Source organism: Neltuma alba, unplaced genomic scaffold, assembly GCF_004799145.2.
Source record: "Neltuma alba isolate B1F8T4 unplaced genomic scaffold, ASM479914v2 tig00006149_pilon, whole genome shotgun sequence".
Lineage (NCBI taxonomy): Eukaryota > Viridiplantae > Streptophyta > Magnoliopsida > Fabales > Fabaceae > Neltuma > Neltuma alba.
Window position 1 is genome coordinate 76,220 of NW_021634367.1, and position 11,615 is coordinate 87,834.

The 11,615-nt window shown below is 36.1% G+C and overlaps 3 protein-coding genes and 1 pseudogene across 3 annotated transcripts; all 4 read left to right on the forward strand.

The window, feature by feature from the left end:
* The first annotated feature begins 627 nt into the window (after positions 1–627).
* On the forward strand, positions 628–2,837 carry LOC114749742 (tyrosine--tRNA ligase, cytoplasmic-like; annotated as a pseudogene).
* A 904-nt stretch (positions 2,838–3,741) lies between these two features.
* On the forward strand, positions 3,742–5,367 carry LOC114749743 (receptor-like protein EIX1). Its single transcript, XM_028938284.1, has one exon. The coding sequence runs from the start codon at positions 3,742–3,744 to the stop codon at positions 5,365–5,367; it is 1,626 nt and encodes a 541-aa protein (XP_028794117.1).
* A 62-nt stretch (positions 5,368–5,429) lies between these two features.
* Positions 5,430–6,737, forward strand: LOC114749744 (receptor-like protein EIX2). Its single transcript, XM_028938285.1, has one exon. It carries the CDS (start codon positions 5,430–5,432, stop codon positions 6,735–6,737), a length of 1,308 nt encoding a protein of 435 aa, XP_028794118.1.
* Positions 6,738–8,239: 1,502 nt separating this feature from the next.
* LOC114749733 (aminoacyl tRNA synthase complex-interacting multifunctional protein 1-like) lies at positions 8,240–10,588 on the forward strand. The gene is made up of 3 exons (XM_028938276.1): positions 8,240–8,669; positions 9,029–9,235; positions 10,282–10,588. Exons 1-3 carry the CDS (start codon positions 8,259–8,261, stop codon positions 10,423–10,425), a joined length of 762 nt encoding a protein of 253 aa, XP_028794109.1. The 5' UTR covers positions 8,240–8,258; the 3' UTR covers positions 10,426–10,588.
* Positions 10,589–11,615: the final 1,027 nt, after the last annotated feature.

The following is an 11,615-nucleotide window of genomic DNA, read 5'->3' on the forward strand; positions in this document are numbered from 1 at the left end:
TTTGTAGCTACCCTCCCCTTCCCTTTCCTTGATTAAAATCCCTCCCCTCCCCTCCCCTCCATCGAGCCAAACACAGCTTAATGCAAACTCACTTAACTTATACAATCAATATGGTTAGTTTGGGTAAAAAAAATAGATTAAAGTCTTATACTTAAGAACAAATTCAATCATCTACTTATTCTTATATTAAGGATTGAAAGTGGTAACTATCAAGAAGCTTTATTATCTCTTTGAAATTTTAAGAGAAAATCCAAATAAATTGAAGATCAGGAAATAGTGTTGATAACTTGCCATTCACATTTAAAATAAAATTCAAAAAATAATTTTTTGAGGGCCAAATCCCTTTTTTTCCTAAGAAAATAGAGATTATTTTAATATCATACCAAAACATAAATTGAATACAAAATTTAGTACTTATCCCACTCTTAATATAAGACCTAATTATTAAGTTAATTTTGATCTTAAAAATAAGCATTCATTTTTTTGGGCATTTATACCGCAATATATTTTGTTGGTTTATTATTATTATTGTTATTTTTAATTTCTAATTTTTATCCTTGCAGGCCCATATCATTCCGCAGAGCCGGAAAGCCTTAAAAGATCTAAGAAGATTAGACTACGGTGGCAATGGCGACGAGCACCGTCGCTGCAAATGCTACAAAGGGCAGCACTACTTTGCTATCGCTTTCTCCCTTGTGGAGAGCTAGGGCTCATGGCTTTTCTTCTTCTTTAGTAACTCCCTCCTCTCTCACTGCTCAATCCAAATTCCCCATTTTCTCCATCTCCTCATCACCATCCCGATAAAGAAGAAGAATCTCATCTCCCTTCTCTTCTTTTTGCACCGCTTCTACTGATGAAGCAGTGGCGGAATCCGTCGCAAACACTTCCGGTGATGCTTCTTGTAAAAATGGAATAAATGTTAAGGATGCCGCCGGCTTGCTTGACACAAGGGTTGGGAGAATTCTCGGGGGTGGAAACACGAGGAGGCTGACTCTCTTTATGTGGAAGATGTGGATATTGGTGAGCCAGAGCCCAGAGTCATTTGCAGTGGCCTTGTCAAATACATTCCTCTTGACCATCTTGAGGTAATTTTTCGATGTCAGCTTGTTATAAGGCTTGATTGCTGAGCCTTTACTAGTAGCTTTGAAAATTGTTGTTTACTAGTAGCCTTTACTAGTAGCATTCATATTTTGATAAATGAGAAAATTGTTGTTTAAAATTGATAATTTGATTCGTACTCAATGTCTTTGGCAGCTGTCTTCCTAATTTCTCTACCTTAGAAAAATGGGATTCTCTGTTTGACATTCTTACACCACATGGATCGGAACACACACGCGCTCGCGCACACACAATAATTAAAGAACAGTTAGCAAGATATATCTTGCACAGTGATTTTGAAGTTTTAATAATAATTATAAAGAAAAAACTGCAAGATGCATCTTGCACTGGTCTTCCATGTCAATTTGTCTTCTTGGACTTAGCAAGGGCGTTTAGAGAAGAACAGTTATTTTCCGTACTTTACTTTCAAGGCCTGTCCTTTGTTGCTCCTTGAAATGAGAATCCTGTTAGCAAGACGGTTTATGTTCTGCAAATAATGCATGAGTTGATGGCTTAGACAGATTCTTTCTGCTGGACTGGAGTGACTGTTTTTAAATCGAAAATGGGAATTGAACTTGAAGTCTGACATTGTTCAACGTGATAAATAATTCATATATGCAGGGCAAAAACGTAATTGTGCTTTCCAATTTGAAGCCAAGGAACATGCGTGGTGTCAAGTCTTCCGGCATGCTCATGGCTGCTTCTGATGCCAAGCATGAGAATGTTGAACTTCTTTTTCCTCCTGAGAAAGCAGCCCCTGGGGAAAGAATATGGTTTGGATCAGAAGATGAAAAGGAAAACCAACCTGCTCCTGCGACTCCTAATCCGGTAATAGCTCTACTTTTATTACGTGACATTTTATTCCGATGCGGATAAGTTCTATAATTTAGGACAATGATTTTTTTTACTGCTGAAAATATCGGGATAAGTTTGTTCTTGTCAGTTAGGACAATGATTTTTTTACTGCTAAAAATATCGGGATAAGTTTATTCTTGTCAGTTATGGGCAAATTTTGTTGAGACATAAGAATAGTTTTCACTTATTGGTAGTTAGTTATTTTTCTTTTTTCTTTTTTCCCCCTTCTTTTAACATCGCATGGTAATACTTCCAGTAACGTCTCAAGAAGCAAGATTGACCTGCTTCTCCCGATCTCTTCCAAAACGCTGTCGTTTGCTTGAAGGAGGGGCAATCTGGAACTGGAACTCAACCCACAGTAGCCTCACTAAAACAACCTGAAAATGGGACTTGGACTTGGGTCCAAATTGATAGAAAAACGGTCCAAATTGATAGAAAAACGGTTGTCTTCTTCCAAGCTTTGTCCCGATCGATCTGGGTGCTTCTTCCTCTACAAACAAAATGAATATTGTTGGATTGCGAGCTCCAACGATGTCCTCCATCAAGCTTCGTCTTCTTCCTTAGATCCATGGCGGAAGCTTTATCTATGGCTTGCAGCTCTGCTTCAACCACTACTGAGAAAACGGCTACAAAAATGCGCATGTTTTATGCATTTTCTGCAATATATACAATGAATCGAGGATAAGCAACATGACGATCGATTTATTTATTGCTTAATGTGAAAGTTAATTTTGAATTGCTGATTTGGGCTGGTTATAAGCGCCGATTGGGCGTCCCTTAAAAATAATTTCCAAGCTGGTGAACTGAAGAAAATTCGATTGTGTAAATTGCAGAATCAATGGCCTGTGCAAAAAGACGAATTCCATTTCTCAGATGCCGAATAGAACGTAAATTCCGACTGCTTGAAATCGAAGCTTTTCTCTGTTTGGGTTTTAATATCACTAAAAAAGTCAGAGGTGTGACAGAATTCACTCGCGGTAAACACAATAGTCCCATAACGCGTGTTAAATTTCCATTTCAAGAAGATGAGGGTTCATTGACTTGCTTGGTAAGGTGACTGTCCAGGGTGGACCATATTAAAGCTGTATTAAATAGTACTATGAATAATTTAAATACATTAAAAAAATAAATTAAATTAGTTATTTGTAATATATAGTTATTGTCTTTCCTAAAATATGCTTAATAATTAAATGTATTGGCTAGAACTACTATTATTAGGAGAACTATCTTAAAAAAAAATACATAAAAATAAGAGATAGCATGAATTGAGGTTTTATATTTAAAATCAAATTAACTAGAAGTATTATTTGTTAATTGTCGAAGATCTCTATTCAATTTGATGAGGCAAATTGTTCCAATCAACTAACTCGTCCAACTACATTGTTCTTTAACATTTTTCAATGACGCCCGCTCATTTTCTTCTCCATATGAATGCTCCGTTTTGAACTTTCTTCGAGAAAAAATAGAAAAGAAAGAAAAAACATATACTTTACGCGTGAAAGTGGGGGCACACGGAATGAAAGCTCAATTATAAGACTAATGTCATGACGTTGTAGCTATGTGGTAGTTGATTTTATTACGTTACTGCATTTTCTCGTACCCATGTCTTAATGAAAGTTCAGTTGGGGACCACTTAACAAAGACCACTTAACAAAGAATGAAAGACAGATTTACCCCCTTACGCGGAAACGGAGAAATATACACACATATATGTGTGTGTGTACATGCTGCTGAGATGTACAGCTTTTGCCTACAACCAAAGTTTGCTAGAGAGAGAGATATATATCAATGGCAAAACTACCAGTGATTGAGTTATTATTACACCTTGTCTGCTTGTTAATCTTAGTTTCTGTTGGGAGCAGTAATGGTGGCCACTTGATTAATTGCTTGGCCTCTGATCGAGAAGCTCTAATGGACTTCAAAACTGGGCTTCAAGATCATGGCAATGTGTTATCTTCATGGAGGAGTAGCAACTGTTGTGAATGGCATGGAATACAGTGTGACAACAACACAGGGACAGTTGTTGCAGTTGATCTCCACAACCCATACTGGGGTCCCAATTCTAATTCTTCACATGAAGGGTATGTATTCCGGAGCCTGAGTGGTGAAATAAGATCATCTCTGATGAATCTTAAGTTACTAAGGCATTTAGACTTGAGTTTTAACACATTCAATGGAGTACCAATACCTGAATTTTTTGGATCTTTGGAGAATTTGCAATATTTGAATTTGTCACATGCCGGGTTTACTAGCACCATTCCTCGACATTTAGGAAACCTGTCTCACTTGCAAGTTCTTGATCTTGGGTTTCTTGAATTACATGTTGACAATTTTCAATGGATAAATGGTCTTATCTCTTTAGAATATCTGGCGATGAATGGGGTTGACCTTTCGTTGTTGAAAGATTGGTTTGATGTATTGAATCAGCTGCCTTCTATAGTTGAATTGCATCTATCTGGTTGTAACTTACCTAGTTATATTCGACCTCTTGTGTCTCTAAATTTTTGTTCACTTGCTGTCATGGATCTTAGCTTTAATAACTTCCATTCAAAGGTACCTAATTGGCTTGTGAATACAAGTAGCCTGCAACATATTGATATGAGTGAAAGTGGCCTGTATGGAAGAATACCACTTGATCTAGGTGACATGCCAAATTTATTATGGTTGGATTTAAGTCGGACTTATGATCTTACAGCAAGTTGCTCCCAACTCTTTAGAAAAAGATGGGAAAAGATACAAATTATTAATTTAAAAGACAACAAAGTGCATGGAAAACTCCCCTCATCTTTGGGAAACATGACTTCTCTCACTAGACTTTATCTTGATTCTAATGCTATTGAGGGTAGTATTCCAAGTTCTATTAGAGAACTTTGCAATTTGAATCGTTTTTCTTCATCGAGGAATAATATGACAGGAAATCTACCTGAAATTCTTGAAGGAACACAAACTTGCCCTTTTAAGAAACCTCTACATAATTTGCAATATTTGGTTTTGAGGGACAATCAACTCGGCGGTAAAATTCCATATTGGTTAGGTCAACTAGAAAATATGATTGGAATTGATCTTAGCCATAATTTGTTTGAAGGACCTATTCCAACTTCTTTCGGATCAATGAAAAATCTTAATATCTTACAACTTGGAAAGAATAAATTCAATGGGACTCTTCCAGAAAGTTTAGGACAACTTTCAACCCTATCAGGGTTGGATGTTTCTTCTAATCAATTGGAAGGCATAATATCTGAAATTCATTTTTCAAAGCTGACCAATCTGATATTCTTGGACCTATCCTTCAATTCATTCATTGTGAACATCAGCTCTAATTGGATGCCCCCCTTCCAAGTTGAAATACTTATGATGAGTTCATGCATTGTGGGGCCTTCATTCCATCTTGGCTCCAATCACAAAAAGAGATAAAACATTTAGACCTCTCAAATGCGAGCATTTATGATTCTATGCCAAATTGGTTTTGGACGAGCATGACTAACTTGTCTTTCGTATCTCTTTCTCATGATGAAATTTCTGGACAAATACCAGAGTCCATTGGAGATATGTGTGATTCTCTATTGACCATTGATCTTTCAAGCAACAACTTCATCGGAAGGATCCCTTCCAGCCTTGCAAATTGTTCCATCTTACAAGCACTAGATCTTAGCGAGAACAAGTTGTCAGGAGTTATTCCAAATTCCTTAGGTCAATTGCAACAGCTGACGTTATTGCACCTAAGTGACAACCAACTCTCGGGGAAGTTGCCATCATCATTCATGAATTTATCATATTTGCAAACCTTGGATCTTGGAAACAATGAACTTTCCGGTGGAATTCCTTCTTGGATTGGAGATGGATTTTCAAATCTTGCAATTCTTAACTTGAGGTCCAATGCATTCTTTGGGGAAATACCTCATGAGCTCTCAAAACTAAGTTCATTGCAAGTCCTGGATCTTGGGGAGAATGACTTGAGTGGTAGCATTCCAACCAGTTTTGGTGATCTTAAAGCAATTACTGAAGAGAAAAGAAACGACAAAAATTCAGAATATATGATATATCAAGATGTGTACAATAAGTTCGTGTCCTATCAGGTTGAGGACTATCAAGATAGGTTGGTTGTGAATACAAAAGGCCAATCATTGATGTACACCAAGACTCTTTCTCTTGTCACCAATATAGACCTTTCTGGAAACAAATTGTCTGGAGGAATCCCCCATGAAATGACAAAACTATCTGGTCTAATGTACTTGAACTTGTCAAGAAATCACATTACTGGCAGCATTCCTGACAGCATATCAAATATGCATCAATTATCATCCCTTGATCTGTCCAGCAATCAACTTGCTGGCTCCATTCCTCAAAACCTGTCTTCCTTGTCATTTTTGAGCTACTTGAATTTGTCTTACAACAACCTTTCAGGTCCCATTCCTTACACTGGTCAAACAACAACTTTTGAGGCATCTTCATTTGCTGGAAATCCTAGTCTTTATGGTTGTCCCCTTCCCGTGAAATGCCTACGTAATAATGATGACCTTGCCGGTGGTTCTGATAATGGAGCAAGTACTAAGGAAACAATTGATGGTGATGATGATGGGTTGATTGATCAGGGGTTTTACTTGAGTCTTGGTGTGGGATTCGCAGCTGGGCTTTTGGTACCTTATTTCATAGTATCAATGAATAGGTCTTGGAGTGATGCTTACTTTGATTTTTGGGATGTAGTTATTATTAGATTTCTTGTGTTTTTGCATAAAAGAAAAATCAGCCAAGGCCGCAATATCAAGCCTCATCATAGACAATAACTGTGGTACTTGTATTTTATATTTTACGCTTCTTATGTAATATTCAGGTGTTCGTCATTTAGACAATGTTGTGACCTTTGTAATACTTAAAACTATTGAAGGTGAAAGACATATGGTTATGGGAAAAGCCTCATTATGCCTAAGATCATATGGTCTTGACGATACTTGAATTTTTAAAATCATAGGTACTATTCTAATATAAAATAAAATGTTAACGATTTTAATAATAATGCTGATGTTTTAATGTTTTAAAAATAAGTAATTTTTGGTTTTGAAAACCCTTTTCATTTATACATAATCTAAGTGGTAAGTGCAGATTGTATGTATTATAAAAATAAATAGTATGCCGTGGAATAAAATAATACAAAATTGTGTCATTATAGTTTGTATGAATTTTGATTTCAGCACTTAAAATTTAAAACTTTTTAAGAAGTTAATCGTAGGTTCTGTCATCTAAAACGCCAATATGTGGAATTATAAACCTTTTATGTATCAGACCAATCATTGTTAGTGCCAAAATGCAGCGTTAAAATAGGCGATACATTCTCCCGTTTGGAAGTAAGATAAGAGGGTTCCATGTAAAAGGGAAAAGTTTCAAAACTGGTCAAAATAGATATCATGTGGCAGTCATCTGATTCTTCTCTTCAAACACAAATCTGAAAATTCTCTTTTTCAAACCAATGAATTAGAGATTTCTTTTATGCTCTTGAGGTGAGATTAACTATTTAAAGATATTAAAAAAAGTATTTAAATTAGTTATTTGTTAAAAATATGTATTGGTTTTCTTATGAATATTTTTTTTTTTTTGGGTTGAAAGAATACCATTTTAAATCATTTGGACTGGAACTATCTTTAAGGCAAGCTCACTTAACATATACAATCAATATGGTTAGTTTGGATAAATTAAAAAAAATAAAATAAACTAAGGTCTTATATTTAAGAACAAATTCAACCATGTACTTATTCTTATATTAAGAATTGGAGGTGATAACTATCAAGCAGCTTTATTATCTTTTTGAAATCTTGAGAGAAAATCCAAATCAAATTGAAGATCAGGAAATAATGTTAGGATAACTAGCCATTCAGATTTAAAATCAAATTGAAAAAATAGTTTTTTGCGGGCCAAATCCCTTTTTCCCCTAAGAAAATAGAGATTATTTTAGTATCATGCCAAAACATAAATTGAATACAAAATTTAGTATTCCTCTTACTTTTAATATAAGATTTAATTATTGAGTTGATTTTAATCTTAAAAATAAATACTTATTTTCTTGAGTGTTTATATCGCAATATATTTTGTTTTTCTTTTTTACCTGCTCGCAATATATTTTGTTAGTTTATTATTATTATTGTTGTTATTATTATTCTGCTACGAGGGTTTTTTTAATTATTAATTTTTATCCTGGCAGGCCCATATCATTACGCAGAGCCAGAAAGCCGTAAAAGATCGAAGAAGATTAGACTGCGGTGGCAATGGCGACGAGCACCATCGCTGCCAATGCTATAAAGGGCAGCACTACTATGGTTTCGCTTTCTTCCTTGTGGAGAGCTAGGGCTCATGGCTCCTTTTCTTCCTTGGTAACTCGTTCTTCTCCCATTACTCAATCCAAATTCCCCATTTTCTCCATCTCCTCATCACCATCCCGAGAAAGAAGAAGAATCTCATCTCCCTTCTCTTCTTTTTGCACCGCTTCTACTGATGAAGCAGTGGCGGAATCCGTCGCAACTACTTCCGGTGATGCTTCTGGTAACAATGAAATAAATGTTAAGGACGCCGCCGGCTTGCTTGACATAAGGGTTGGGAGAATTCTAAGGGCGTGGAAACACGAGGAGGCTGACTCTCTTTATGTGGAAGAGGTGGATATTGGTGAGCCAGAGCCCAGAATCATCTGCAGTGGCCTTGTCAAATACATTCCTCTTGACCGTCTTGAGGTAATTTTTCGATGTCAGCTTGTTATAAGGTTTGATTGCTGAGCCTTTACCAGAAAAAACTGCAAGACGCATCTTGCGGTGGTCTTCCATGTCAATTTGTGTTCTTGGACTTGGTAAGGGCGTTTAGAGAAGAACAGTAATTTTCCATACTTTACTTTCAAGGCCTGTCCTTTGTTGCTCCTTGAAATGAGAATTCTGTTAGCAAGACGGTTTATGTTCTGCAAATATTGCATAAGTTGATCGATTAGACGGATTTTTTCTGTTGGACTGGAGTAACTGTTTTCAAATCGAAGATAATTTTTCAGAATTGAACTTGAAGTCTGACATTGTTCAACGTAATAAATAATTCATAAATGCAGGGCAAAAAAGTAATTGTCCTTTCCAATTTGAAGCCAAGGAACATGCGTGGTGTCAAGTCTTCCGGCATGCTCATGGCTGCTTCTGATGCCAAGCATGAGAATGTTGAACTTCTTTTTCCTCCTGAGGAAGCAACCCCTGGGGAAAGAATATGGTTTGGGTCAGAAGATGAAAAGGAAAATCAACCTGCTCCTGCGACTCCCAATCAGGTAATAGCTCTACTTTATTACCTGATAGCTTTTTCCAATGAGGATAAGTTCTATAATTTAGGACAATGATTTTTTTACTGCTGAAAATATCGGGATAAGTTTGTTCTTGTCAGTTAGGACAATGATTTTTTTACTGCTAAAAATATCGGGATAAGTTTGTTCTTGTCAGTTATGGAAAAATTTTGTTGAGACATGAGAATAGTTGTCACTTTTGCATAATAGGAAAGGCACTAGTAGCTCCGAAACTTTAATTACAGCTAGTTATGAAGGAAACTATCGTTCTGTTAAACCCGGTAGGGCTCTGAAAATTATCTCAATCGTTGAAAAAACTATGCTTGTGTTTATAATGGTTAAAATTTTAAGCTCAGACACTGATTGCTTTTCTTTTTATCCTCTCAGATCCTGATATTACCTGTTGACTTTTCTTTCACATATTCATGTGTACTTCCTAATTGTTGTTATACATGATACTTTGCCATCTTAAATGTGGAGCGATTTTTCAATTGAATCACTGAATTTTATTGTTCGATGAGCCTCTCTTTCTGGGTTGTGTTGGTGAAATGAGATCTATAACTATTTGGAATTGGTTTTGATGTTGCAACGAAGAATTCAATCACATTCTAGAGTTCAGGAATGAAGATCTAGAAACCTGAATAACAACAGGGCATAGAAAGAAATGAGTGAGACCAATTCCGTTAAATGAATTTTGGAATTGACTAGCATAAGCATAGTAATTCCAAAGAAAATGACAGTATATTGTTGGAGTGACCTGTTATCTGACTTTTATCTCTCCTACTCCAACAAGCTCTCAACGTATTAGAAAAAGTTCATAGCAACTACACTATGTATAAGCTATAAGCAACGCAATTCATTTATCAAATTTTGTACAATAGACAACAATATGTCTAGTTCAGCTGAAGGAAATGAAAAAGTGATAAAATCTCCTACATAGTACATTGTTTCTCTGTTATATCTAGGTAATTAATCAGTGATCTCAATCCCATGTTTCGATGCCATATTTACTATTCTACTGTGATTACCTGCAGATTCAAAAAAAGAAGACCTGGGAATCCGTACAGCCTCATCTTAAGACAGATGCTTCTTGTATAGCAATGCTTGGGGAGCATGTAATGCGGACATCTGCTGGTGCAGTGGCATGCCAATCATTGCAGAATGCAAACATTTCCTGATTCTGTTGGGAGCATCATTTTTTTATTTGGTCAAGCAATGCTTATTGATATGCATTTATTTCTCACATTGCAATTTTGCTTGATGTGTGAAAGTTCAAATTGTATGTACTGTACTATGGATATGTTGCATGGTTAATAAGGAACTTTAGCATTCTTTGGCAAATAGGGCGAACTAACTGTATACTTGCTCGTAAATTATAGAGATTTGAAAACATACTGGATTTCTTTCACTTGTGAATTTTGAACAAGTGAGGAAGCAGTTTGATACGTCCATGACTTGCGTATCAAGAGAGTAGCAACAACGAGGGACAGATGGCACCATCGGAGAAAGAGAATAATGTGGCAATGAGGCAATCAATCAGGGATAGAAACACCGGCCCCCCCAAAACAAATCAAAGCTAGCTTATTATGCCATTCCATGATCAACCTTACTCTCAGAAACCATTGGCAGTATGGTTTGGCTAGGATCCTACAGAGAATATGCTTTTCATGTTCCGTTTGTTTTATGGTTGATTGGGTTTTATACGGGAGAATGACTTATAAAGATCATGGAAACACTGAAGGACCACGGATTTATGAAATTACAGACAAGAACCGAGATTATAAAAATAAAGATATCTGGTTTCTTAAGGCTAGTCTTATATGATCAACCTAATGCCAGAAATCATTATCTGTATGTCTTATCTGTTTGTTTTATGTTTTATTGGGTTTTATTTTATTCTAACCTGCTGTTTTGTCAAGACTCGTCTTATATGAGCTTAATGATTCATACCAAAGAAGGTCATTAATAGAATGTGGTTTGTGTTGGAGAGAGCTCTATCCTCAGAGAGAGATCTTGTGTTGATTTTTACAGTGGTTAGGCTGTAATAAAGGACATTTTAGATACGTGTATTTTGCATATTGAAATGTTGGTAGCCAAGCTGCTTGGGAAAAGAAAATCCAAGACACTTCGAATTTCATTTTTATTAAAACGTCTCTGAATAGTGACTTGATCATGGGTCTAGGGCCTGCCCCAAAGGTAATTACAATATGGGTCTCGTGTATATTATGATGGAAGAGCAAAGAAGAACTTTGTTTTTTTGGGCTAAAGCATAAGTATCTTTTTATTAGAAGTAATCATATTCGAGATACTGTCAGGTACTAAATGTGAACACTTCTCTCAGTGAGAATTCGAATCTTGGTTCGTCGCG

Bases quoted from the DNA above. Each gene is read 5' to 3' on its own strand.
- LOC114749733 (XM_028938276.1), top strand. From the start codon at position 8,259: ATGGTTTCGCTTTCTTCCTTGTGGAGAGCTAGGGCTCATGGCTCCTTT. The intron at 8,670-9,028 runs GTAATTTTTCGA...TCATAAATGCAG, and splicing joins TTCCTCTTGACCGTCTTGAG to GGCAAAAAAGTAATTGTCCT. The intron at 9,236-10,281 runs GTAATAGCTCTA...GATTACCTGCAG, and splicing joins CTCCTGCGACTCCCAATCAG to ATTCAAAAAAAGAAGACCTG.
- LOC114749744 (XM_028938285.1), top strand. From the start codon at position 5,430: ATGACTAACTTGTCTTTCGTATCTCTTTCTCATGATGAAATTTCTGGA.
- LOC114749743 (XM_028938284.1), top strand. From the start codon at position 3,742: ATGGCAAAACTACCAGTGATTGAGTTATTATTACACCTTGTCTGCTTG.